The sequence below is a fragment of the Thalassophryne amazonica genome, chromosome 4 (genome assembly GCF_902500255.1).
Source record: "Thalassophryne amazonica chromosome 4, fThaAma1.1, whole genome shotgun sequence".
Lineage (NCBI taxonomy): Eukaryota > Metazoa > Chordata > Actinopteri > Batrachoidiformes > Batrachoididae > Thalassophryne > Thalassophryne amazonica.
The window spans coordinates 50,623,345-50,649,912 of record NC_047106.1 but is presented as its reverse complement, the minus strand read 5'-3'; the positions used below and the strand labels follow the sequence as shown (position 1 = coordinate 50,649,912).

The 26,568-nt window shown below is 43.4% G+C and overlaps 1 protein-coding gene across 1 annotated transcript in view; it reads left to right on the top strand.

Annotated features, from left to right (window-relative positions):
- Positions 1 to 2,139: 2,139 nt before the first annotated feature.
- LOC117508194 (gap junction delta-2 protein) overlaps positions 2,140 to 26,568 on the top strand; it is a 119,023-nt gene continuing 94,594 nt past the window's right edge. The window contains exon 1 of the mRNA XM_034167862.1: positions 2,140 to 2,657. Within this exon, the coding sequence (XP_034023753.1) occupies positions 2,587 to 2,657 (71 nt within the window). The 5' untranslated portion in view covers positions 2,140 to 2,586. The remainder of the gene's footprint in view (positions 2,658 to 26,568) is intronic.

Here is a 26,568-nt window from a genome sequence, read left to right as displayed (position 1 = left end):
GCGACGCGCGAAGCCTCCACTCCTCTTTCCATGACAAAAACTCCTGTAACAGTGGAATGTGCCGTTCATTTCCAAACTGGACGCTGTGTTTTATCCGGGACATTGTCTGACTAGCACAGGAATTGTGAAAAGACGTGGACATCAGCACTTTTTCGGCACACTGAGACAGACGTGCGGAGGAATTCCCCCCTTAAATAGGGGACACCTGATTCACACCTGTTTGTTCCACAAAATTGACAAACTCACTGACTGAATGCCACACTACTATTATTGTGTATACCCCCTTTTCTACTTTTTTTTTTTTTTTTACTAATAGCCCAATTTCATAGCCTTAAGAGTGTGCATATCATGAATGCTTGGTCTTGTTGGATTTGTGAGAATCTACTGAATCTACTGGTACCTTGTTTCCCATGTAACAATAAGAAATATACTCAAAACCTGGATTAATCTTTTTAGTCACATAGCACTATTATTATTCTGAACACTACTGTATACCTGTATGGTACACCATACAATTTATTTGCAAAAACCCTCAAAAATGAAATTCTCAGCTTTTAGATCATATTGACCAGTTATCTACAGTTCTTTACCCTGCTGTACCATTGTGCTCTGAGATTAATCACTGCTTGTAGCCATCTCACCCATCACTGTGGGTTGTATGCTAATGCTGGCATGCCTTCTTTGAATGCAAGGAGATATACACACTGGATGACTCTGGTTTACAAGCCTCTTATTGGGTTGGTTCAGATTTATTTATCCAGTTTACTGTGAAGATTTGAAAGCCGATATGCTTTGTGCTTGAAAGACGTTGTGCTTTTGTGGACCTCATGTTCACACGGAAACGGGAAAGAAAGCTTTTAGTTTTTCTGTTCCCTCTGACTGGAATGTCCTCCAATCTGAATTGAAACTGTCTAGGCTGATTTTTTTTAATGCTTTCCGCTCTATTTTAAGAGACCGCGAATGGAATTCTTGTGCACAGTGCCCATGTTTCTAAATTTTTAAGTTTCATCTTATATATTGTTATAATGACCAAGCTGATTGTTTTATCTGTACGTTGCTTGTATTTTATTATGACGTGTGCTACTGCCTTTCTTGGCCATGTCACCCTTGTAAAAGAGGTTTCGATCTCAATGGGCGTATTATATGGTTAAATAAAGGATATTATTATTATATTAACCAATATAATAACATCTAAATAACACCGGAGTTGAGTGTATGCTTGAAAATTCCTAAAATTTTGATGTGTCCATATGCACTGTACACACTAATTCCATTGCATTTTGTTTCTGTTCAGCATTGTTGATCTCAGATTTGCTATGTCTAAGTATTGGACGGTGCTCATCTTTGTGTTCTTCCCATACGGGAAGAGGCAGGATGCATGGATGGAAAAGATGAAGTAAATGAAAAAGCAGCAGGAGGGTAGAATGAGGACTGCAATGGTGGGAGAGGAGCGGAAAATGTTTTTTGTGTCACTGGTGATGGAGTAGTAAGAGATGAAGAGGAGAGCAAGCGGGAGGAGGATAGAGTGTGTGTGTGAGAGAGAGAGAGAAAGAGGGGAGGAGCAGAGAGATGATTCCTCTCTAACCCTCCAGACACACGGTCTGACGAGTTGAGAGAGAGAGAAAGAGAGAGAGAGAGGCAGGTAGAGGGAACAGGAGAAAAGAAAGACAAGATGAAAGGAGTAGAGGAAAAGAGGGCTGCATCTCCAAAGCCAAACTGAGAGCAGTGAAGATAAGGAGTGCTGAAGAACCAAGATATTCTTGCACAGTTCCTCTTGGAGGGAGCAGAAGAGGAGGAGATGAAGGAGGAGAGGGAGTACGATGTTTCTTACCAGTACACCGTGAATCAAACCAGGAGAAACAAGCCACAGAGAGAAAGATAGAGAAGAGGAGGTGGGAAGAGTGGTGGAAGGGAGGAAGAACTGCTAGAAGATAGGACAGAGAAAGAATTGAGAGGATGGAGAAGGAGCACAGTCAAAGAACCTCGGTTCCTCTGGCACCCATGAGTGTATGGACCTGAGCCTGATCCAGTGCTTCAGGATGCTGTCAAAGAGTGAGTGAGTGAGGGATGCATGTCTGTTTGCACAAACTGTAGATGCTCCTCGAAACTCAGACGGACTGAAACCCAAACGCCAGAGCTGGAGGAGAGCCAGGATCTGTTTCTGTTCAACGAGGCTCAGGTGCAGCCTGGTGGAGCAACACAAACTCAGATGAAGCAGGTGCACAGAGGCAAGTTTCAGTCGCTGTATCGTGCACGTACTTTGGGGCATGCAGGCAAGTGTATGCGTGCACATGTGCTTTGGTGACAGCAGCCAGCAGCCACAACAAAGGAAAGAAGAGCAACACAGCAGCAACAATGTGGTGTAACTGAGCTCCTTTTGCACATCTGTCACCTTTTGTACCCCCTCCCCACCCCCTTTTGCAGTGTATAACCCTTAGCCTCCGACCTAAAGACACCTGCTGCCTCACCTGACCCAACAGGTGGACTTTGACAACTTGGCAAAACAGACATTAACCTCTGGAAGCCTACGCAGAGTGAGGTCAACCTTGACTTCCTGTGTCTAGTGGATGTCTTTTAACCCCAATCATGGGAGAATGGACCATTCTGGAGCGCCTCCTAGAGGCCGCTGTGCAGCAGCACTCTACTATGATCGGAAGGTGAGTTTTCATGTGCAGATTGAAACTTGCATGTGGAGAAAATTTAGGAGTTTTAAGATCATGCACAGTTGTGAAATCAGTTGATGAGAACACTTCGTTCTCTTCCGTATGCACAGTGTGTGTTCTGAACAAATATTTGTGTGTAGATACGCCATTTAAATTTACAAGTAGGCCCGTACATCATGTTGTGATGTGCAGGGAGAAAGCATGTTTTCCCAGACTCCAGTCTGTGCTTCATGGTCCAAACTGGCTGATGGCAGAGTGAAGGGGCTTTAGCTTCTTTAATCCCTCTGAGTGACATGATGGGAGGGGTAGGTACCCTGCAGCGACACTGCTAGCCTGTGCAGAAGCTTTGGATTCTGTAGAACCAGACTCTACAATGCTTTCATTTTGGTGTAACTCACCACAGTTATTTTCAGTCCCTTCTCCTGCTCTCATTAAACCAAGGAGCCTCATTTCAAATTACCGACAATTTCCACACAATTCTCCCAACTACATATAGTCACATCCAGGCCACCGTAGAGGTATCTTGAAGAGATTTGCAGTCAGCCGCTTTTCCAGTTGTGCTCTAATGGGGCCAGTAAGTGTAAACCAGACTGGACAAACTAAGTAACAAATAAATACTTTGCAACACAACTGCATGGCATTGATTTTACTTCTTAAGTGGCACACAGCAGCCACGTAGAATATCATCCTGCTGTGTGACGCTGCTTCCTGCTTCACAGGGCTTCATAACCTTACACACAGTATTTCAACGTTCCTCAAACTCCACATGATGGTCATTAAACATCCAACTGCCATCATCACCTTTACATCATTAGATTCTTTCATTTATCCAGCCATAGTCAGTAAGCCAGTAAACATAGACGTGACTAACCGCCAGCAGTGGTAACTGCTTTAAAGAGGCACTATGCAACTCTGGTCAGTTTTTCACTATTTTCTCCTTTTCTTTTTATTGGTTGCATGGAGCTCCCCCTACAGCTCTGATTACATATGTCACAAAACTGTCGTTAAAAACTCACTGCCGGCCCTCCTCTTCCCCTGCTGCCCGTTTGCATTTATTTCCAATGAAGCAGGCGAATGCAATCCATGGAGTGACAATACACAGAAAGACATAGAGAACAGAGAGTTTATAACAGTATACTTGCAAGTGCAACAGTAAAAACAGCAGGTCTGCATCCGTTTTGCACGTTTCTTTATCTTTCAGCTCTTGCTATTCTGAGAAAGCCTTACCAAGGGTGACACGTGTGTGTGTGTGTGTGTGTGTGTGTGTGTGTGTGTGTGTGTGTGTGTGTGTGTGTGTGTGTGTGTGTGAGACCCCTCGTTCGCTCACACGCTCTTTTTCTCTTTCTCGCTTCCTCCAACAGCAATTTTCATTGCTTTTTCACCAGCTCTGCCATGACGATGAACATGTAAAAAATAAAGCCATCGTTGGCATGTTCTTATAGCTGCTAGCTTGCTGGTGCCTTGATAGGGGGTGTTTATGTGTTGTAGGACTGTAAAGCAGTTTGTGTTTCTTGTGAGACCCAAGGCTGTCTAAAAGGACAGTTGGTCGGTGTCTCTCAAGTTGGCAGGCTGGTTTTCTGTTATGAGATGCTTGGGGGGGGGGGGGGGGGGGCATTCTCCCTTAAAAGAAAAGAAGTCATTTAGTGATTATAATCACTCCAAAACTGTAAAATTAAGGTAAAAATTTTGCATAGTTCCCCTTTAAAGTCTGTGTCCACATCACGGCTGTCCTTTTGAGATCCCTAATGCAATGTCATTTCCTCTCAAAGTCTTCATGGTCACACTCTTGCAAAATTGCATAAACTTGCGAGGCTTTCTCATGGACATGTTTAAAAAATACAAATAAACAAAATGTGGACATCAAGAATTGCAAACAATGGGATCAGACAATTGTCTGACTAGGGGCGACCCAAAAAAAACAAAACAAAAACAAACAAACAAACAAAAAAACTGATACTGACAAAGCAATGTATTCTGGATCAATTTTTCCTATATGTGCTGGGGAGAATTTCTTGTCCCTAATCACATCTGCTAAATATGAATGAATTTCACAACTTAAAGAACTGATTGTTTCGGTCAATTTAATTCACACCAATTTAACTTTGTAGCTCCAAATACCAAAATGTTTCACTGGCTTTCAAATTTTGAAATGTGATTTTTATTGATTTATTTGTTTTTGCTCAGGTTGTGGTTTTCTTGGGATATGTATGAAACAGTAAGTTTACAGGTTAATTCTAGACCATTAAATAAGCAGATAAACTAATCCCCTGAAACCACTGACTCACTACGCCTACTGCTAGTCTTGAATTATTGAGTGAGTGAATGAATGTCAGCCAGCTTATGAGAGTAATGATGTGTATAAGTACACTTTGTTTTTGGCCAAAATATGTGTTCTTGTATCATATTTTCAACCTTTGTTCACAGAGCAGTTGGTGTTTTTCTGCTTCTGTTGGTGTCAGTAAATACGATTGGCCAGCGTTTGTTTTCCCTCATTCATGAGATACTGGAAGCACTGTCTTACTCATCAGCTGGAGAAGGAGTCACACTGGCTCCAGGGTCTCAGCGAGAGTGAGAAAGACAGGAGAGAAAGAGGAGGCAAAAGCACAAAGGAAAGCATAAAGTAAAATCAGAATCCAGAGAGGCAATCGAGGAACCAAAGGAGAGAAAAAGCAGAACTAGCGAGCCTGTTTGATGGCCAAGTAGAAGGGAAAAGAGCAGAAGTGTCAGAGTGCAATATGTGAGCATCAGAAAGCAGATGATGGAGAATGAGTTAAAAAAAAGAGTGAGGAGAGAGGGAGCCAGCATCAGTTATTCACAGACAAGTGAGCAGACAGACACATGGCTTCAGTCACAGGGCATTGATAGAAAACCAACAGGACCTTCTCGTCACGAGATGCTGCGTGTCGTGACACTTCACAAAAAGGCTTTATTTAATCATTGAACAGATGGTACAGGTTGACCACATAGTGGGAATGTTCAGATGACAGGAACACATCTATCAGTTTGTCAAAATATGCATTCACGCGTATGCATCCTTTTACATTGTCTATATGCAGTTTCATTATTTTGATCTCAGTGCATTTACTCTCCATCGTCCAATGAGTTGGTTGTTTTCTAATGTAGAAACTGAGAATGAGTGTTTGTCTTTGCTATTCATATCTTTATATACAGATGAGAAGAAATTTCAGGTCAGCGACATGTCTGTCATTAGATTCAGATTACCTAGATTAGATTAGATTAGATAGAACGTGATCCCTTGGGAAGACTCCCTCAGGGAAATTGAAGTTCCAGCAGCATTTTATAGCAGCACAGAGTACCAAAAGTGAAAGTAAAAACAGTTTGCCAATATAAATATAAATACACAAATGTAAATACCAGACATACTAATGCAATAACATGCTTTTGGAGGGCGGTATGTCTTTTCAGAGGCCCGCCGTCCATGCCCATTCGCCCAAAATGACAGATATTTGCCCAAGTTAGATGAGGGCGAATATCTGTCATTGCGGACGGCGGGCCTCTGAAAATGCATACCGCACGACAACAGCATGTTATTTGCATTATTATCACTTACTGAGATACACAACACGTGGAATCACATTAACAATATTTAATGTCATTTCAAAACACATGCCACCCAGCAAACACGGACATAAAAAGTTGGCTCACTTTAACGTTTGTCGTGTCGGCTGGCGCGCACTGCTCTCCAAATTCGGCAGTGCGTCCTCATCAAGCTGGCTGCTTTGGCTGCTGTTCATTGTCGTACTATCCATGATAAAATCATCCGGAATATCCATACTGGGACCAACACACACTTCTCGCCTTTTCATCTTTTCCTCTGTGGACAGTTGTTGGGCTGCGCGCGCTATGACATCATTTGTTTCCGCACAGTGGGCGGGTATGCCGATACTCGTTCGCTACTGCGGGCGGGTATAGCCAGGTAGCGTCGTCATAAATCTACGCTACTGGCATAGCAACGCCTCGGTAAAGTGATAATAATAATACAATAACATGCTTTTGGAGGGCGGTATGCATTTTCAGAGACCCGACGTTCATGACCAGTTGCCCAAAATGACAGATATTCGCCTGAGTTAGACGAGGGCGAATATCTGTCATTTTGGTCGACTGGGCGTGGACGGGGGGACTCAGAAAATGCATACCGCATGACAACAGCATGTTATTTGCATTGTTATCACTTTTTACTGAGATACACAACACGTAATGCGTACACAAAAAGTTGGCTCACTTTAATTTTTGTCGTGTCGGCTGGCGCGCGCTGCTCTCCAAATTCGGCAGTGCGTTTATGTTTTCCTCTGCGGACAGTTCTTGGGCTGCGCGCTATGACGTCATTTGTTTACGCAGAGTGGGCGGGTATAGACAGGTAGCGTCAATGTAAATCTACGATACTGGCCTAGCAACGCCTTGGTAAAGTGATAATAATGATCAATACTGGTTTACTGGCTACAACTGTTTCTCTCCTTCCCGTCCTCTGTCTTCCTGTTACTCCTCCTCCCCCTGAGTGAGGACTTGTGCAGTCTGACAGCCTGTGCATTTCTGTGCACAACCTGTGCATTTCTTATCTGTTGGCAGCAGAAAGTGAATGCACCATACAGCCAAAACCAGGTCTTGTGGGTGTGAAGTCATTTCATTACTAGAAAACCTCTCTCTACCGCGTTGGCCTTCTGAGTAGCAATGTGCCTGATATTGGCCACTTGTGTCTTAAAGGAGATGACACACGACAATCTCATTGTTTTATTTCATATTATGCCAAAAAACACGATGAGCACTATTTATGTGGTTGGTGTTTATGTTTATGCTAGTTGGTGTTTATGTCTCAGAACACACAAGTGTTTCACAAAGCTTCAGATTCATAAATGACAGAAAATATTAGCGGCAGTATTTATTTGCTCACCTTTGTGAATCTGAAGCTCGACTAATTAATTATACCATTAATTTCATGTGTGACAATATTTAAACTTTATTACATCGCCTCCCCTACATCTGGCTTATCTACACTCAAATTCCTCTAATCTGGGTCACTGCTGACATGAATTTTATAAACACACTAATACTCCCTCTGTCCTTAAACCTATCAGCCCCTCTGCTGTGAGATCTATGGACTGGCCAGTGAAGGTGTTTTCCTGACAAACAAAGCGTTGCACGGGTTTTGTTTGTGCACCAGTCCCTCAAGCAATGCCCGTGTGCGTTCTCATGAGCCCACCATTACAACAGCCTGCAGGCCCGAGTCCATTCATCATGACTCACAGAGACATAAGCAGGAATCTAACACTCACTGTTTGCGTGAGATTACAGACAGCTCCAGAGATTCCCTTCTACGGTCAGGGTCTGTATGCAAGTGTGTGTGTGTGTGTGTGCATGCACACAAATACTCAGTGTAAAATGTGAGTAACTGGGACTATCACAAAGGTTGTATTTTTGGTGGACTAACAGGGAGCGGAGCACACGGCACTACAAAGCAGTTATTATCATCAGAACGACAACACACGAAAGTAGTGTTAATTTCATCAGACTAGACAAGATGAAATGTATTTGTCAACAACCATTTTTTCATGATGAAAGTGAGACAATGATGACGCTACGTCACTGTTCTAAATGCTAAGAAATTAGCATGCATTAGTGTTGACAAAAAAAAAGATGAGGCTAAAAATATATTGCATGAAATAAATAAAAACTGAAATAAAATCTCTCTCCGTGTTCATCTTTTGAATGGGGGGATGTCCCCCGGAAGAGGACTTACTTTGACTATTTGTCCGGAACACGCTGTGATTGGTCAAGCACGATAACATCATTACGTGACCCACTTTAATGGGTCACATAAACATACAAACTATAATATGTAGCCCTAAAAACTATATATATTCTGAATCTTCATGACATGGGGAACAAACTGGTACCATTTTTTTTTTTAAAGTTTAACTGAAAATTACCCCCAAAATAGCCATTTATGTAAGACCATACAGTGTTGTACCATGTGCGATAAACTCTCAAACTATAATATGTAGCCCTAAAAACTATATATATTCTGAATCCTCATGACATGGGGAACAAACTGGTACCATTTTTAAACTAGAAGCACTCAGAGAGTGCAAACCTCCACCAAGGCCATGGGGTCACTGACGCCATAACATCTACACGCCGTGGAATCATTGAACCTAAAAAAGTCTAACAATGACGTTTGCTCAGTAGTAAGAAAGTTTCATCTGCCGTGACTGGATAGCATGTATCCTTAACGCTTGACATCACAGTTTATTACAACTTGCACCTTTCCCAGAAGCTACTGTCATCTGAGCACTGATATTGATATTGCATGTGCTTATAGACAAAAACAAATAAGGACAAAATTCAATTTATTATTCAACTAAACTGCAAATATATGAATTTTTTAACATTTATGAAACACTTCTCTAAACAAGGCCATAGGGTCACTGACCCTAAAGAGATTCCCTCCTTGGCGCAGTGATCTATTCAACAATTCAGTGTTACAACCAAACTATGATACATACACTTTTCCTTCCTTTATATTTGACATCCTTGACCATGAAAACATACCACTAGAACTTGGAATCACTTTTATGTCTTTATTAGTTAAAAAAGTTATTGTATAAAAATGATTTTTCGGTAATGGCGGTTTTCTTCTGGATCTAGCTCCATAACATTTGAAGCTACATCAAATCTCATGACACCTTACTGAATCAGTACAGATTCAGTTACAATTTTGTGTTTGTTGTGCATCTCTAGCTTCATTTGTCACCTCACACTGACACATTTTCTATTTCCCCTATATTTTTGCATATTCTGGATCACCAGATCCGGAATCTGGATCCGATCATCACCAAACTTTGTTGTTTGATAGAACATTTGACTATGTTACACCCAAATTTTTTTCAAGCCTTTCTGCCTTGTTTTTGTGGAGTTAGAAACTAGAATGTCAAAATTCCCCCTATCCCGCAATGGTGAAGAATCCTTTAAAAAATTCCTGGATCCGGATCGTAATCCAGATCACCACTAAAATTTAATCACTTGTTCCTCTTGTCATTTCCAACCACTCCACAAAATTTCAAAACGTTTTGAGTTATCCTGCTGACAAACAGACAAACAGACAGACAGACAAACACCTCCGTTGGAAGCATTACAAGACAACTTTGAACATGCCCAGCTGTTAAACAATTTCTCGGATACTCACTCGACTGAAAGCCATCGAAAACCACCTGAATCTTACGAATGGTTATCAACACGGAGGTGTTTTGCTGTGGCGCCGTGCCATGAGCAGCTGGGTGCCAACGCGCAAATCCGTCCACACGTCTTTCATTACAAAATCTCCTTTAACAGTGGAATGGCTGGATAAACTGCTGATCCCGACCGCTTCTGAAACTTCTCTGTTCTCTCACGACGTCCTGGGTCAACAGAGGCTTAAATTTGGAAGTTTTCAGCTCGAAACAGGCTGACGACAGCGGCTTTGGGCGCGGCGTGCCGTCCAGCGCCGTGGGCTGTCCTTAAAGCGATAGTAACACTCCTTAATCTCTCATCAGCCGTTAAAATTTTCACCGAAAACCGTCTGAATTTCTCGAATGGTGTCCACTTGGATGTGCCTTACAGTTCCTGAAAAAAATTTGATCAAGCAAAGCGCCAGTCTCTCAGGAAGAAGTCAGACAAAGGAATTTCGACGGGGGGGGTGGACCAGTGCTCACTCAAAGCCTGCCCACAGGCGAATGACGCAACCGACAGGCGTGAAGAAACTCACACATGCGCACGAGGGTTCAAGCTTGTCTGACGCAATCACACGTGATTCAAATCCATATAGTTTTTGAAAAAATAAAAAGGTCGGTTTCTTTTCTAATAGACCTCGTACTTCAATAAATATTAAAAAAACATCAGGAGATTGGGGGGGCGGGGGGGCAAGCTCGGAGACAAACATAACTTGTATTGCACTGATCCCACATTGTCATTGTCCCATTTTACACTATCCCATGCTGCACATGTCCCATATTGCACTTCCCTCTAAAACATCAATTAACAGTAAAAATACCCAACTTAATAAAACCCCTCAAATAGCTTAAAAACAGTAATAAATATACCTAAAATTAAAAATAGTTAAAAACAATTACTGCACATGTCCGCCCTTGTTTTAATTAGAATAATGCAAGTGTTCCATCTGGAGCTTGGGCATGTCTGTTCAGTTCTGTAACAGCTCTAGGAAAGAAGCTGTTTTTCAGCCTTGTGGTATGGGCTTTAAAGGCCAGATAACGCCTGCCAGATGGAAGCAAAGAAAAAAGGTGGTGTGAGGGGTGTGTTCTGTCCTGCAGAATACTGCTTGCTCGGCGGAGGCAGCTAGTCCTAAAAACATCATCCAATGAGGGCCGAGGGAGACCAGTGATCTTTTCTGCCATTCTTATGACTCGTCTGATGGATTCCTTGTTGTTTTCAGAGCAGTTTGCAAACCATGCTGTAATGCAATAGGTTAAAACACTCTCGATGGAGCAATGATAAAAGGCCTTGAGCATCTCAGCTGACAGGTTGTTCTTCTTCAATGCTCGTAGAAAATAAAGCCTCTGATGCGCCTTTTTGACCACAGCAGATGTGTTATTTTCCCATTTAAGATCCTCAGTGATCCAGGTGCCCAGAAATTTAAAACAAGAGACCCTCTCTACTACCTCACCTTTGATGGTTAAGGGAGAGGGGTCATCCTTGCACTTCCTGAAGTCAACTATAATCTCTTTGGTTTTCTTAACATTCAGGGTCAAATTATTTTCTGTGCACCATTCAACTAGCCTTTCAACTTCATCTCTATAGGCTGCCTCATTGCTGTTGAAGATCTGTCCCACCACAGTAGTGTCATCAGCAAATTTTATTATCGTATTTGAGGGATGGGTGGGAATACAGTCATATGTATAGACGGAATAAAGCAACGGACTTAGCACACAGCCTTGTGGTGCGCCGGTGCTAAGAGACAGACTGGAGGATAGATGTGGGCCCAGTTTGCCTGCCTGTGGGCGGTCAGACAGGAAATCCTTAATCCATGCACATAAAGTATTGCTAAGGCCTAGGTTGAGGAGCTTTGTGACCAACTTACTGGGTACAATTGTGTTGAAAGCAGAGCTGTAATCTATAAAAAGCATTCTCACACTTGCCCCTTTATTGTCGAGGTGCGTTAAAGCTGTATGGAGAGCTGTGATGATAGCATCCTCTGTGGATCTATTTGCCCTATAGGCATATTGATGCTGGTCCAGATTGAGGGGAAGGACAGATTTTAAATGCTTCATCACCAGCCTCTCAAAGCACTTAGCCACAATAGGAGTAAGGGCCACCGGTCTGTAGTCATTCATGGTTGTGATGTTACTTTGCTTGGGCACTGGAATGATGGTGGCTGTTTTGAAGCAAGTTGGTACAGTACCTTTGAAGAGAGATCTGTTAAAAATATCTGCAAAGACATCTGCCAACTGGTGGGCGCAGTCTTTAACCACCCTTCCTGGAATTTGATCAGGCCCCTCTGCCTTTCTAGTGTTCACAGACGTGCCTCACCTCCTCTGCCGAAACAGTGAGTGGATAGTCTGTGTCAGCAGAGGGGTGGGGAATAGCTCCGTTGTTAAGCCCTTTTGTTTCAAAACGGGCATAAAAATGACTGAGCTCCTCAGCCAGGGAGACATTAATGTCTACAGATGGTTCACGGGTGCCTCTGTGGTTTGTGATCTGCTGGATGCCCTGCCACACACGCTTCGGATCTTATTGATAAAATGGTTTTCAATCTTTGCCTTGTGTGCAGCTTTAGCCTGCCTAATGCCTTTTTTCAAATTGTACCTTGCTGAGCTGTACCATGCTGTGTCACCTGATTTAAAAGCTGCATTGGGCTCTCACTGCGGTATTGTATCACTTCCTGTTCCGGAGCACAGCTGTGTTTTGCTGTATCTGTTAGCTGTTTAATCTGCATAGTTAGATTGATCTAGATAACTAGATTACGATTTGTTTCACAGTGTAATCTTCATGTGCCTTAACTAAAGCACTCCCTCTGCTGAATCACCTCTAAATTATTTACACATTATTCACTATGTGTATTTTTAGGAATCTGCTAGCTTAGCGCAGCTACTAGCGCTTAGCCGGTTTAGCATGGCGGCTTTTCCTGTCTCTCCCGCACTTTTCTGCTCTGGGTGTGAAATGTTTAGTTATTCCTCGGCCTCCTTTAACAGTAATGGTCCTTGTAATAAGTGTAGCTTATTCGTAGCTTTGGAGGCCAGGCTGGGCAAATTGGAGACTCGGCTCCGCACCTTGGAAAATCCTACAGCTAGCCAGGCCCCTGTAGTTGGTGCGGACCAAGGTAGCTTAGCCACCGTTAGCTGTCCCCCAGGAGATCCCGAGCAGCCGGGAAAGCAGCCCGGCTGGGTGACTGTGAGGAGGAAGCGTAGTCCTAAACAGAAGCCCCCTGTACACCACCAACCCGTTCACATCTCTAACCGTTTTTCCCCACTTGGCGACACACCCGCCGAGGAACAAACTCTGGTTATTGGTGACTCTGTTTTGAGAAATGTGAAGTTAGCGACACCAGCAACCATAGTCATTTGTCTTCCAGGGGCCAGAGCAGGCGACATTGAAGGAAATTTGAAACTGCTGGCTAAGGCTAAGCGTAAATTTGGTAAGATTGTAATTCACGTCGGCAGTAATGACACCCGGGTACGCCAATCGGAGGTCACTAAAATTAACATTGAATCGGTGTGTAACTTTGCAAAAACAATGTCGGACTCTGTAGTTTCTCTGGGCCCCTCCCCAATTGGACCGGGAGTGACATGTTTAGCCGCATGTTCTCCTTGAATTGCTGGCTGTCTGAGTGGTGTCCAAAAATGAGGTGGGCTTCATAGATAATTGGCAAAGCTTCTGGGGAAAACCTGGTCTTGATAGGAGAGATGGCATCCATCCCACTTTGGATGGAGCAGCTCTCATTTCTAGAAATCTGGCCAATTTTATTAAACCCTCCAAACCGTGACTATCCAGGGTTGGGACCAGGAAGCAGAGCTGTAGTCTTACACACCTCTCTGCAGCTTCTCTCCCCCTGCCATCCCCCCAATAACCCATCCCCGTAGAGACGGTGCCTGCTCCCAGACCACCAACAACCAGTAAAAATCTATTTAAGCATAAAAATTCAAAAAGAAAAAATAATATAGCACCTTCAACTGCACCACAGACTAAAATAGTTAAATGTGGTTTATTAAACATTAGGTCTCTCTCTTCTAAGTCCCTGTTAGTAAATGATATAATAATTGATCAACATATTGATTTATTCTGCCTAACAGAAACCTGGTTACAGCAGGATGAATATGTTAGTTTAAATGAGTCAACACCCCCGAGTCACACTAACTGTCAGAATGCTCGTAGCACGGGCCGAGGGGGAGGATTAGCAGCAATCTTCCACTCCAGTTTATTAATTAATCAAAAACCCAGACAGAGCTTTAATTCATTTGAAAGCTTGACTCTTAGTCTTGTCCATCCAAATTGGAAGTCCCAAAAACCAGTTTTATTTGTTATTATCTATCGTCCACCTGGTCGTTACTGTGAGTTTCTCTGTGAATTTTCAGACCTTTTGTCTGACTTAGTGCTTAGCTCAGATAAGATAATTATAGTGGGCGATTTTAACATCCACACAGATGCTGAGAATGACAGCCTCAACACTGCATTTAATCTATTATTAGACTCAATTGGCTTACTTTAGATCTTGTTCTGACTTATGGTATGGAAATTGAAGACTTAACAGTATTCCCTGAAAACCCCCTTCTGTCTGATCATTTCTTAATAACATTTACATTTACTTTAATGGACTACCCAGCAGTGGGGAATAAGTTTCATTACAGTAGAAGTCTTTCAGAAAGCGCTGTAACTAGGTTTAAGGATATGATTCCTTCTTTGTTATGTTCTCCAATGCCATATACCAACACGGTGCAGAGTAGCTACTTAAACTCTGTGAGTGAGATAGAGTATCTCGTCAATAGTTTTACATCCTCATTGAGCACAACTTTGGATGCTGTAGCTCCCCTGAAAAAGAGAGCCTTAAATCAGAAGTGGTATAACTCACAAACTCGCAGCTTAAAGCAGATAACCCGTAAGTTGGAGAGGAAATGGCGTCTCACTAATTTAGAAGATCTTCACTTAGCCTGGAAAAAGAGTCTGTTGCTCTATAAAAAAGCCCTCCGTAAAGCTAGGACATCTTACTACACATCACTAATTGAAGAAAATAAGAACAATCCCAGGTTTCTTTTCAGCACTGTAGCCAGGCTGACAAAGAGTCAGAGCTCTATTGAGCCGAGTATTCCTTTAAATTTAACTAGTAATGACTTCATGACTTTCTTTGCTAATAAAATGTTAACTATAAGAGAAAAATTACTCATAACCATCCCAAAGACATATCGTTATCTTTGGCTGCTTTCAGTAATGCTGGTATTTGGTTAGACTCTTTCACTCCGATTGTTCTGTCTGAGTTATTTTCATTAGTTACTTCCTCCAAACCATCAACATGTCTATTAGACCCCATTCCTACCAGGCTGCTCAAGGAAGCCCTACCATTAAGTAATGCTTTGATCTTAAATATGATCAATCTGTCTTTATTAGTTGGCTATGTACCACAGGCTTTTAAGGTGGCAGTAATTAAACCATTACTTAAAAAGCCATCACTTAACCCAGCTATCTTAGCTAATTATAGGCCAATCTCCAACCTTCCTTTTCTCTCAAAAATTCTTGAAAGGGTAGTTGTAACACAGCTAACTGATCATCTGCAGAGGAATGGTCTATTTGAAGAGTTTCAGTCAGGTTTTAGAATTCATCATAGTACAGAAACAGCATTAGTGAAGGTTACAAATGATCTTCTTATGGCCTCAGACAGTGGACTCATCTCTGTGCTTGTTCTGTTAGACCTCAGTGCTGCTTTTGATACTGCTGACCATAAAATTTTATTACAGAGATTAGAGCATGCCATAGGTATTAAAGGCACTGTGCTGCGGTGGTTTGAATCATATTTATCTAATAGATTACACTTTGTTCATGTAAATGGGGAGTCTTCTTCACAGACTAAGGTTAATTATGGAGTTCCACAAGGTTCTGTGCTAGAACCAATTTTATTCACTTTATACATGCTTCCCTTAGGCAGTATTATTAGAAAGCATTGCTTACATTTTCATTGTTACGCAGATGATACCCAGCTTTATCTATCCATGAAGCCAGAGGACACACACCAATTAGTTAAACTGCAGGAATGTCTTACAGACATAAAGACATGGATGACCTCTAATTTCCTCCTTTTAAATTCAGATAAAACTGAAGTTATTGTACTTGGCCCCACAAATCTTAGAAACATGGTGTCTAACCAGATCCTTACTCTGGGTGGCATTACCCTGACCTCTAGTAATACTGTGAGAAATCTTGGAGTCATTTTTGATCAGGATATGTCCTTCAATGCGCATATTAAGCAAATATGTAGGACTGATTTTTTGCATTTGCGCAATATCTCTAAAATTAGAAAGGTCTTGTCTCAGAGTGATGCTGAAAACCTAATTCATGCATTTATTTCTTCTAGGCTGGACTATTGTAATTCATTATTATCAGGTTGTCCTAAAGGGTCCCTGAAAAGTCTTCAGTTAATTCAAAATGCTGCGGCTAGAGTACTGACAGGGACTAGAAGGAGAGAGCATATTTCACCCATATTGGCCTCTCTTCATTGGCTTCCTGTTAATTCTAGAATAGAATTTAAAATTCTTCTTCTTACTTATAAGGTTTTGAATAATCAGATCCCATCTTATCTTAGGGACCTCATAGTACCATATCACCCCAATAGAGCGCTTCGCTCTTAGACTGCAGGCTTACTTGTAGTTCCTAGGGTTTTTAAGAGTAGAATGGGAGGCAGAGCCTTCAGCTTTCAGGCTCCTCTCCTGTGGAACAAGCTCCCAATTCGGATCAGGGAGACAGACACCCTCTCTATTTTTAAGATTAGGCTTAAAACTTTCCTTTTTGCTAAAGCTTATAGTTAGGGCTGGATCAGGTGACCCTGAACCATCCCTTAGTTATGCTGCTATAGACTTAGACTGCTGGGGGGTTCCCATGATGCACTGAGTGTTTCTTTCTCTTTTTGCTCTGTATGCACCACTCTGCATTTAATCATTAGTGATTGACCTCTGCTCTCTTCCACAGCATGTCTTTTTCCTGATTCTCTCCCCTCAGCCCCAACCAGTCCCAGCAGAAGACTGCCCCTCCCTGAGCCTGGTTCTGCTGGAGGTTTCTTCCTGTTAAAAGGGAGTTTTTCCTTCCCACTGTCGCCAAGTGCTTGCTCACAGGGGGTCGTTTTGACCGTTGGGGTTTTTCCGTAATTATTGTATGGCTTTTGCCTTAGAATATAAAGCGCCTTGGGGCAACTGTTTGTTGTGATTTGGCGCTATCTAAATAAAACTGATTTGATTTTGATTTGATTGCGGTCTCGGAGTAGAGCCCGGACCTCCATACTCATCCAAGGTTTCCTGTTAGGGAATGTCCGGATGCGTGTCTTCATGGCAACATTTTCAACACAGGTTCTGATATAGCAAAGCACAGTAGAGTCATATTCATTTATGTCATCATTAAAAAACAGAGACCAATTTGTCCGTTCAAAACAGTCCTGTAGCTGCATAGATGCGTCCACAGATGTGTTATTCTCTGTTTATCAATAGTTTATTTTGCTCTTCTCATTTGTGTTTTCAGTTCATATGTTCATGCTTAGTTTGTTGCCTGTCATGGTTGTTCTGCATTCTGTCCTTGGTTTCTGATTTATCTTTGTTCTCAGTTTTTGCCCTTCTTATTTGACTGCCCCTGCACCAGCCCTTGTGTCTTGGTCTCTCACTGTTACTCTTTTTGCTCTGTGTTTTCATCCACCTCTGCTCTTGCACCTGTTCATGTGTCTTTGCCTCTTTCATCACTCCACTCTGTTTTCCTGCCTTCACTATCTTGCCCCTTGCTTATCTTTGTTCACTAGTCACGTCACCTTCCAGAACTTTCACTGACATCTGCATCTTGTTTCATGAATCACACCACCAGTTATTTAAGCCCTCACAGTCTCACAGCTCACTGCCAGATCGTCAACTTCGTGTCACTTTCCAGCCTCCGTCCCGTGCCTAGTTTTGTCCTCTTGTCCTTGTCGGTATTTTGACTTTGCCTGTTTTTGACCTTGAGTTTGTCTTGCCTCTGATTGCCCTTACGCTGTGTATTTTGACCTGTGCCTGTTTTTTGACTACGCCTCAGTCTCTCGTCTGTCTGCTATCTCTGCCATGCTGCTGGACCACACATGTACCGACCACCTGCCTGTTGAACCAATTAAAATCCCTTTTTGAACTTTATCAGTTGTGTGAGTTTGGAATTGTGTCCATATAGTTTGTGCCACGCCTGATAACCTACAGTCAATTTAAAGTCACTAATTCACCTAACCTGCATGACTTTGGAAGTGGGAGGACCCCAAAGCACCTGATGTGAACACGGGAAGAACATACAAACTCCATACAGAAAAGCCCAGACTAGAAGCCTATTTTCTGGTTTACCACAGTCCAGCATTAGGGGTCTCCAATTGGTTTAAAATGCTGCTGCCAGACTTTTGACACGAAGCAGAAAGTTCGACCACATTACACCCATTTTGGCATCTCTTCACTGGCTTCCTGTCCCAGTGAGATCAGATTTTAAGGTTCTGCTACTAGTCTATAAAATTGTTCACGGACTGGCACCTCCCTACCTAGCTGACCTAATTAAACCTTATGTACCGGCCCGGGCTTTGCGTTCTCAGGGTGCAGGACTACTTTGTGTCCCGAGGGTGAATAAGAAGTCTGTGGGTCATAGAGCTTTTTCTTATTGTGCCCCTGTTCTGGTGACTGATCTCACTGCGTCAATAAAACAGTCAGATTCTGTGGAGATTTTCAAGTCCAGACTTAAATTCTACACTTTTTACTCTTTTAATTCATTTTATTAGGAAATGGAGCATGACACGGCCTTAACTTTATCTAAATTCTGGGTCTTTTGGTGAAGCTCAGGGCTAGTGGCTGGCAATGACCTTAGTATTTCCTGTTTTCTTGTTATTTAATGCTGGCAGATTATACAGTATTTCTTGTCTTTCTGATGCCTGATTCTGTTTTGTTTTTTTTCTCTCTCTGTTTAAGGTGCAGCTCCATCCAGAGATGGGTGTGGTAATTGCGCTGGAGACCCTCCTGTCCTGTACACCAACAGCATTTCCTGTATATTCGTTTTGTGAATCGTTATGTAATTTATGTCCGTAGCATGGCCCAAGCAGAGGGTCACCCCTTTGAGTCTGGTCTGCTTGAGGTTTCTTCCTTAGAGGGAGTTTTTCCTTACCACTGCTGCTCTGGGAGTTAGTAAGGTTAGACCTTACTTGTGTGAAGCACCTTGAGGCAACTCTGTTGTGATTTGGCGCTATATAAATGAAAATAAATTGAAACAAAAATTGAAGCCATCCCATGACCTTTTTGCTGTGAGGCATCAGTGCTAACCACTATTCCACAGTGTCACCTTAGCATTTGTAAATTAATAAAATAGGGTTTCTTGCTCAGTCCTTCTTTTTCTGTTCTTTTCCTCAGACCATGTCCTCTTTGGTTTAATCACTGGCTCACACCAAAAATAAACATAACTCTTTTTGTTCTTTGAATGGAGAAGAACAAGTTAGCTTCTTAAACAAGCCCAAAACAAGTTTGTTATGGCCTCAGTGTTAACATGTCAAACACATATTAAAAACATATTAAACTGAAATCACTCTGAGTTTCCGCTGATCACAGTGGTGCTGCAAGTCCATCCTCTCACTATCCTCACATTGATTTCCAATGACAGGAATAGTAAGTGGAGCTTGATGGAAGTGAGAACATTTAATATGAATGACATTAGGCTCACTCCTCTGCTGTACAAATAGACACATGGGACGTAGTGAGTGGAATATAATGGGTGATTAAAGCTGTAAGCACTTCATTGATTGCTATGTCCATTAAAATGAACAATGATAATAAACAAGTGCACCAAATATTTTATGTTGCAATACTATTTTCAAAAACAAAACAATAGAATATGATGATGTCTACTGTATTGTGATATTTCAGAGTCCATGATGCTCTTCATAAACCACAAACTATTTGTTTCTCTTCATACAGCCTAAAAAAATGCAAACCATGGTGGTTTGTTGGTATCCCTTTAACGTGTTCCTTACAGGAAGAGATCAAGAATGTGTATGTGGGTCCTTTGATGTGCATCTAGATCTCAATTTCACCAAAGGGCCTCTGGCTAACTACGTCAGCACGACTCCTCTGAGTCAAATAGGAGTAGTCATTAATAAGCCGTCATCTTGTCCTTCTATAAAACAGACCTGTGCACGTACAGTAGTGTGGCATTCAGTCAGTGAGTTCGTCTACTTTGTGGAACAAACAGGTGTGAATCAGGTGTCCCCCATTTAAGGATGAAGCCAGCACCTGTTGAACATGCTTTTCTCTTTGAAAGCCTGAGGAAAATGGGACGTTCAAGACATTGTTCAGAAGAACAGTGTAGTTTGATTAAAAAGTTGATTGAAGAGGGGAAAACATACGCAGGTGCAAAAAATTATAGGCTGTTCATCTACAATGATCTCCAATGCTTTAAAATGGACAAAAAAAACCAGAGACGTGTGGAAGAAAACGGAAAACCACCATCAAAATGAATAGAAGAAAAACCAGAATGGCAAAGGCTCACCCATTGATCAGCTCCAGGATGATCAAAGACAGTCTGGAGTTACCTGTAAGTGCTGTGACAGTTAGAAGACGCCTGTGTGAAGCTAATTTATTTGCAAGAATCCCCCGCAAAGTCCCTCTGTTAAATAAAAGACATGTGCAGAAGAGGTTACAATTTGCCAAAGAACACATCAACTGGCCTAAAGAGAAATGGAATATTTTGTGGACTGATGAGAGTAAAATTGTTCTTTTTGGGTCCAATGACCTCAGACAGTTTGTGAGACGACAGCCAAACTCTGAATTCAAGCCACAGTGAAGACAGTGAAGCATGGTAGTGCAAACATCATGATATGGGCATGTTTCTCTTACTGTGGTGTTGGGCCTATATATCGCATACCAGGTATCATGTATCAGTTTGGATATGTCAAAATACTTGAAGAGATCATGTTGCCTTATGCTGAAGAGGACATGCCCTTGAAATGGATGTTTCAACAAGACAATGACCCCAAGCACACTAGTAAATGAGCAAAATCTTGGTTCCAAACAAACAAAATTAATGCCTCGCAGATATGAAGAAATCATGACAAACTGTGGTTATACAACTAAATACTAGTTTAGTGATTCATGGGATTGCTAAAAAAGCAGTTTGAACATAATAGTTTTGAGTCTGTAGCGTCAACAGCAGATGCTACTATTATTGTGAACACCCCCTTTTCTACTTTTTTTTTTTTTTTTTTACTAATAGCCCAATTTCATAGCCTTAAGAGTGTGCATATCATGAATGCTTGGTCTTGTTGGATTTGTGAGAATACTGAATCTACTGGTACCTTGTTTCCCATGTAACAATAAGAAATATACTCAAAACCTGGATTAATCTTTTTAGTCACATAGCACTACTATTATTCTGAACACTACTGTACAATCCTTGTCACAACTGGTACTCCTGAACTTTAAGTACAGAATTGGAAATATGGTCATAAATAAATGCATATTAATCAATTTGGTGTAATCTGAATATTTAATGAAATGGTCAAAGTTGCTTGGTCCTGCGAAAGAAGCAGCTTGACCCGATTTTAGACTATAAGTTGAAGATGCCATCTAACAGTATGTATTGCCGGGGTAACTACCACCGACTGACAGAGGAGGCCAGTCTGCAAGAGATTAAGTGAGGTGTGCTGCAAGCTGCTCATGCAAGTGATTTTGGTCTTAACTGGCTCAGACACTCCTGCAGATCATCTTTATCTCTTCAAAGTAGTAATCTATGTGCTTCAGCCAAGTGTTACATGGTCAATGCTTTAGTCTGGTCCAGCCACCGGGGTCCTCAGCAAAGACACCAGGTGCACTGGATCAAACTCGGGGAAAGCCCACCATATGGCTATTGTGTCACAGCTGACGGTCTGTCACGGGCCTTGTGCTTGCAATCACTTATCTGACACAAATTGGGGGAGGTGATGGTCTAGTGGTTAAGGTGTTGGGCTTGAGACCAGAAGATCCTCAGTTCAAATCCCCGCCTGACTGGAAAATCACTAAGGGCCCTTGGGCAAGGTCTTTAATCCCCTATTGCTCCCGGTGTGTAGTGAGCCTTGTATGGCAGCACCCTGACATTGGGTGAATGTGAGGCATTATTGTAAAGCGCTTTGAGCATCTGATGCAAATGGAAAGGCACTACAGTGAGGAAAATAAGTATTTGAACACCCTGCAAGTTTTCCCACTTAGAAATCATGGAGGGGTCTGAAATTTTCATCTTAGGTACATGTCCACTGTGAGAGACATAATCTAAAAAAAAAAAAAAAAAAAAATCCAGAAATCACAATGTATGATTTTTTAATAATTTATTTGTATGTTACTGCTGCAAATAAGTATTTGAACACCTGTGAAAATCAATGTTAATATTTGGTACAGTAGCCTTTGTTTGCAATTACAGAGGTCAAACATTTCCTGTAGTTTTTCAACAGGTTTGCACACACTACAGCAGGGATTTTGGCCCACTCCTCCACACAGATCTTCTCTAGATCAGCCAGGTTACTGGGCTGTCACTGAGAAACACGGAGTTTGAGCTCCCTCCAAAGATTTTCTATTGGGTTTAGGTCTGGTTACTGGCCAGGACACTCCAGAACCTTGATATGCTTCTTACGGAGCCACTCCTTGGTTATCCTGGCTGTGTGTTTGGGGTCATTGTCATGTTGGAAGACCCATCCACGACCCATCTTCAATGCTGTAACTGAGGGAAGGAGGTTGTTCCCCAAAATCTCGCAATACATGGCCCCAGTCATCCTCTCCTTAATACAGTGCAGTCGTCCTGCCCCATGTGCAGAAAAACACCCCCAAAGCATGATGCTTCCACCCCCATGCTTCACAGTAGGGACGGTGTTTTTGGGATGGTACTCAGCATTCTTCTTCCTCCAAACACGGTGAGTGGAATTAAGACCAAGAAGTTCTATTTTGATCTCATCTGACCACATAACTTTCTCCCATGACTCCTCTGGATCATCCAAATGGTTATGCGCAAACTTAAGACGGGCCTGGACGTGTGCTGATTTAAGCAGGGGAACCTTCCGTGCCATGCATGATTTTAACCCATGACGTCTTAGTGTATTACCCACAGTAACCTAGGAAACAGTGGTGCCAGTTCTCTTCAGCTCCTCTCGTGCAGTTCTGGGCTGATTCCTCACCTTTCTTAGGATCATTGATACGCCACGAGGTGGGCTCTTGCCTGGAGCCCCAGTCCGAGGGAGATTGACAGTCATGTTTAGCTTCTTCCATTTTGTAATAATTGCTCCAAAAGTTGATCTTTTTTCACCAAGCTGCTTGGCAATTGCCCCGTAGCCCTTTCCAGTCTTGTGGAGGTCTACAATTTTGTCTTTGGACAGCTCTTTGGTCTTAGCCATGTTAGTAGTTGGAGTCTTACTGATTGTGTGGGGTGGACAGGTGTCTTTATGCAGCTAACGACCTCAAATAGGTTCTTCTAATTTGGAATAATAAGTGTAGTGGAGGTGGAATTTTTAGAGGCAGACTAACAGGTCTTTGAGGGCCAGAATTTCTGCTGATTGGCAGGTGTTGAAATACTTATTTACAGCAGTAACATGCAAATAAATTATTTAAAAAAAATCATACATTGTGATTTCCCAATTTTTTTTTTTTTGGATTATGTCCCTCACAGTGGACATGCACCTAAGATGAAAAATTCAGACCCCTCCATGATTTCTAAGTGGGAGAACTTGCAAAATCGCAGGGTGTTCAAATACTTATTATCACGGTTGTCAGACAAGGAAGGCAGGAGACAAATGCAGGACTCACTGGAACAGTTCTGGTTCAGAGAGGCTTTTACTGAGGTGCTTAGCAAGGTTCGGTACACAAACAGACAGTCCAAGAAGAGCAACCAAAACCGAAACATCAGGCAGAGGCGTAGACAAAAACACAGGCAGGCAGTCAAAACACCAAGAGACAGCTTAACAAAACGTGGTACTGAGCTTGAAGCACTGGCACAGGGCACAACGATCAGGCAACACCCGGTGCAACTAGTGGCGTCTAAATACTCCCGGAACAAGTGTAGAAAGACCCAGAACAGGGCGTGACCCACTCACCGAGCACCGCCCCCACCAAGCACAGTGAAGGCAGACAAGAGACATACAGACCCAAAAAACCCAAACACAAACCACCCAGCCACAAAAGGGAACAAACAAAAACCCCAACATTAACATGATACATGACAGGACCCCCCGCTCAACGGCCGGCACCTGATGGCCCGGGGAACCCAGGATGCCGAGCATGGAAGTCCGCGATGAGTCCAGGATCCAAAACGAAACGAGAAGGAATCCATGAGCGTTCTTCAGGTCCATAGCCTTCCCAGTCCACCAAGTACTGCACCCCCCGCCCACGCCGCCGGGACCCCACAAGGCGGCGCACAGTAAAAACCGGGCCCCCGGCCACAAACTGGGCGGGAGATGGGGGAACGGCCGGAGGGCACAAGACACAGGACCGAGCAGGCTTGACCTGGCTGACGTGGAAGGGGGGATGTATCCTCATAGTCCGGGGCAGACGAAGGCGGACAGAGACCGGAGTGATCACCCTCGTGATGGGAAACGGCCCCACGAACCGAGGAGCAAGTTTCCGTGGCAGACCACGGAGGGAAAGTGCCGGGTGGAGAGCCAAACCCGCTGTCCCGGGGAGTAATGTGGTTCTAGGGTCCTTTTCCTGTCGGCAGCAGCCTTGTAGATCGCTGAAGAGCGCAGTAACGTTCGTCGGGCCCGCTCCCAGATTAGACGACAATGGCGGATTAAGGAAAGGGCTGAAGGCACCTGGGTGGTTAAGACTGTAGGAGAGAACAAAGAAGGTTGATACCCATGCGACACGTGCATTGGGGAGTAACCAGAGGAGGCAGACGGTAAACTATTGTGAGCGAGCTCTACCCATACTAATTGTGACGACCAGGAAGCGGGGTGCTGGGAGGCGAGGATACGTAACCCCTTTTCCAATTCCTGATTGACCCTCTCAGCCTGCTCATTCGCCTGAGGGTGATACCCGGAGGTGAGACTCGAGGTGACTCCCAGGAGTCGACAAAACTCACCCCAGAAGTGTGAAATGAACTGTGGTCCACGATCGGACACGATATCCTGCGGGAAACCGTGTAATCTAAACACATGGTGCAACAGGGCCTCTGCGGTTTCCTTAGCTGATGGGAGTTTCGGTAGCGGAATGAAATGGGCCATCTTGGACAGACGGTCCACCACTGACAGAATAACAGTATGCCCCTTGGATGGCGGCAACCCGGTAACGAAATCCACCGAGATATGTGACCATGGTCGGGTGGGGACGGGTAATGGGTGGAGCTTGCCGGACGGTGAGCGGTTGGTTGACTTGTGCATAGCGCAGACAATGCACGCCCCCACATAAGCTGTGATGTCGGGAAGTAACCGAGGCCACCAAAATCTTCCCTGGATGATCGTGGCTGTCTTCCCAATTCCGGGATGACACGAAAAACGGCTGTTATGAGCCCACCTTATCACCTCCCCCCTAAGAGCATCTGGGACGTACAGTCTCCCCGGAGGGCAGTCCCGCGGCACAGGGTCACCGCGCGTAGCAGACCGGACCTTGGTTTCTATGTCCCAGGTGAGAACTGACAGGAAGCAGGACCCGGGCAAGACCTGGGAGAGCGCATCGGGTTTACCGTTCTTTGTACCCGGTTGATAGGATAACACAAAGTTGAAACGGCTAAAAAAGATGGACCATCTAGCCTGTCTGGCATTGAGTCATTTCGCAGAACGGAGATACTCTAGATTTTTATGGTCGGTCCATACCAAAAACGGTAATTGTGCCCCTTCCAACCAGTGTCGCCACTCTTCCAGGGCCACCTTAACCCCCAGCAGTTCGTAGTCTCCAATGTGGTAATTACGCTCTGCCGGCGTCAGTTTTCGGGACAAAACGCACAGGGATGTAATTTCTGGTCTGAGGGTTGGATCTGGGATAAGACGGCCCCGATCCCTACGTCGGAGGCGTCAACTTCGACAACAAACTGTAAAGCGGGGTTGGGGAGGAGCAACACTGGGGCCGTGGTAAACCGTCTTTTCAGGCTTCGAAAAGCTTCCTCGCAATCCAGCGTCCAGGAAAAGGGCCGGTGTACGGACTTGCTGTTATGCAGAGGCGCGGCCACCGAGCTGAAATTACGGATGAACTTTCGATAAAAGTTGGCAAAACCAAGAAACCGCTGGACTTCCTTGCGGTTCCTTGGTACAGGCCAATCACGCACTGCAGCTATCTTGGCTGGGTCCATCCGGATAGACCCAGGCGATATGATGAATCCCAGAAAGGTCACTGAGGACCTATGGAAGTCACACTTTTCTGCCTTTACGTACAACTGATTGCGTAAAAGGGTCTCAAGCACGGTACGGACATGCTTTTCCGTATCCGGGGAGAAGATCAGGATATCGTCGAGGTACACAAACACAAATTTTCCCAGACATTCCCGTAGTACATCATTAATCAGGTTTTGAAACACTGCGGGTGCATTGGTTAAACCAAAAGGCATGACTAGATATTCATAATGACCAGTGGGGGTGTTAAAAGCGGTCTTCCATTCATCACCCTGTCTGATTCGCACTAAATGATAGGCATTACGGAGATCGAGTTTGGTGAAGAGTTTGGCGCCCTCTAGCAGGTCGAACGCGGAGGCAATTAGGGGCAGAGGATAATGGTTCTTTACT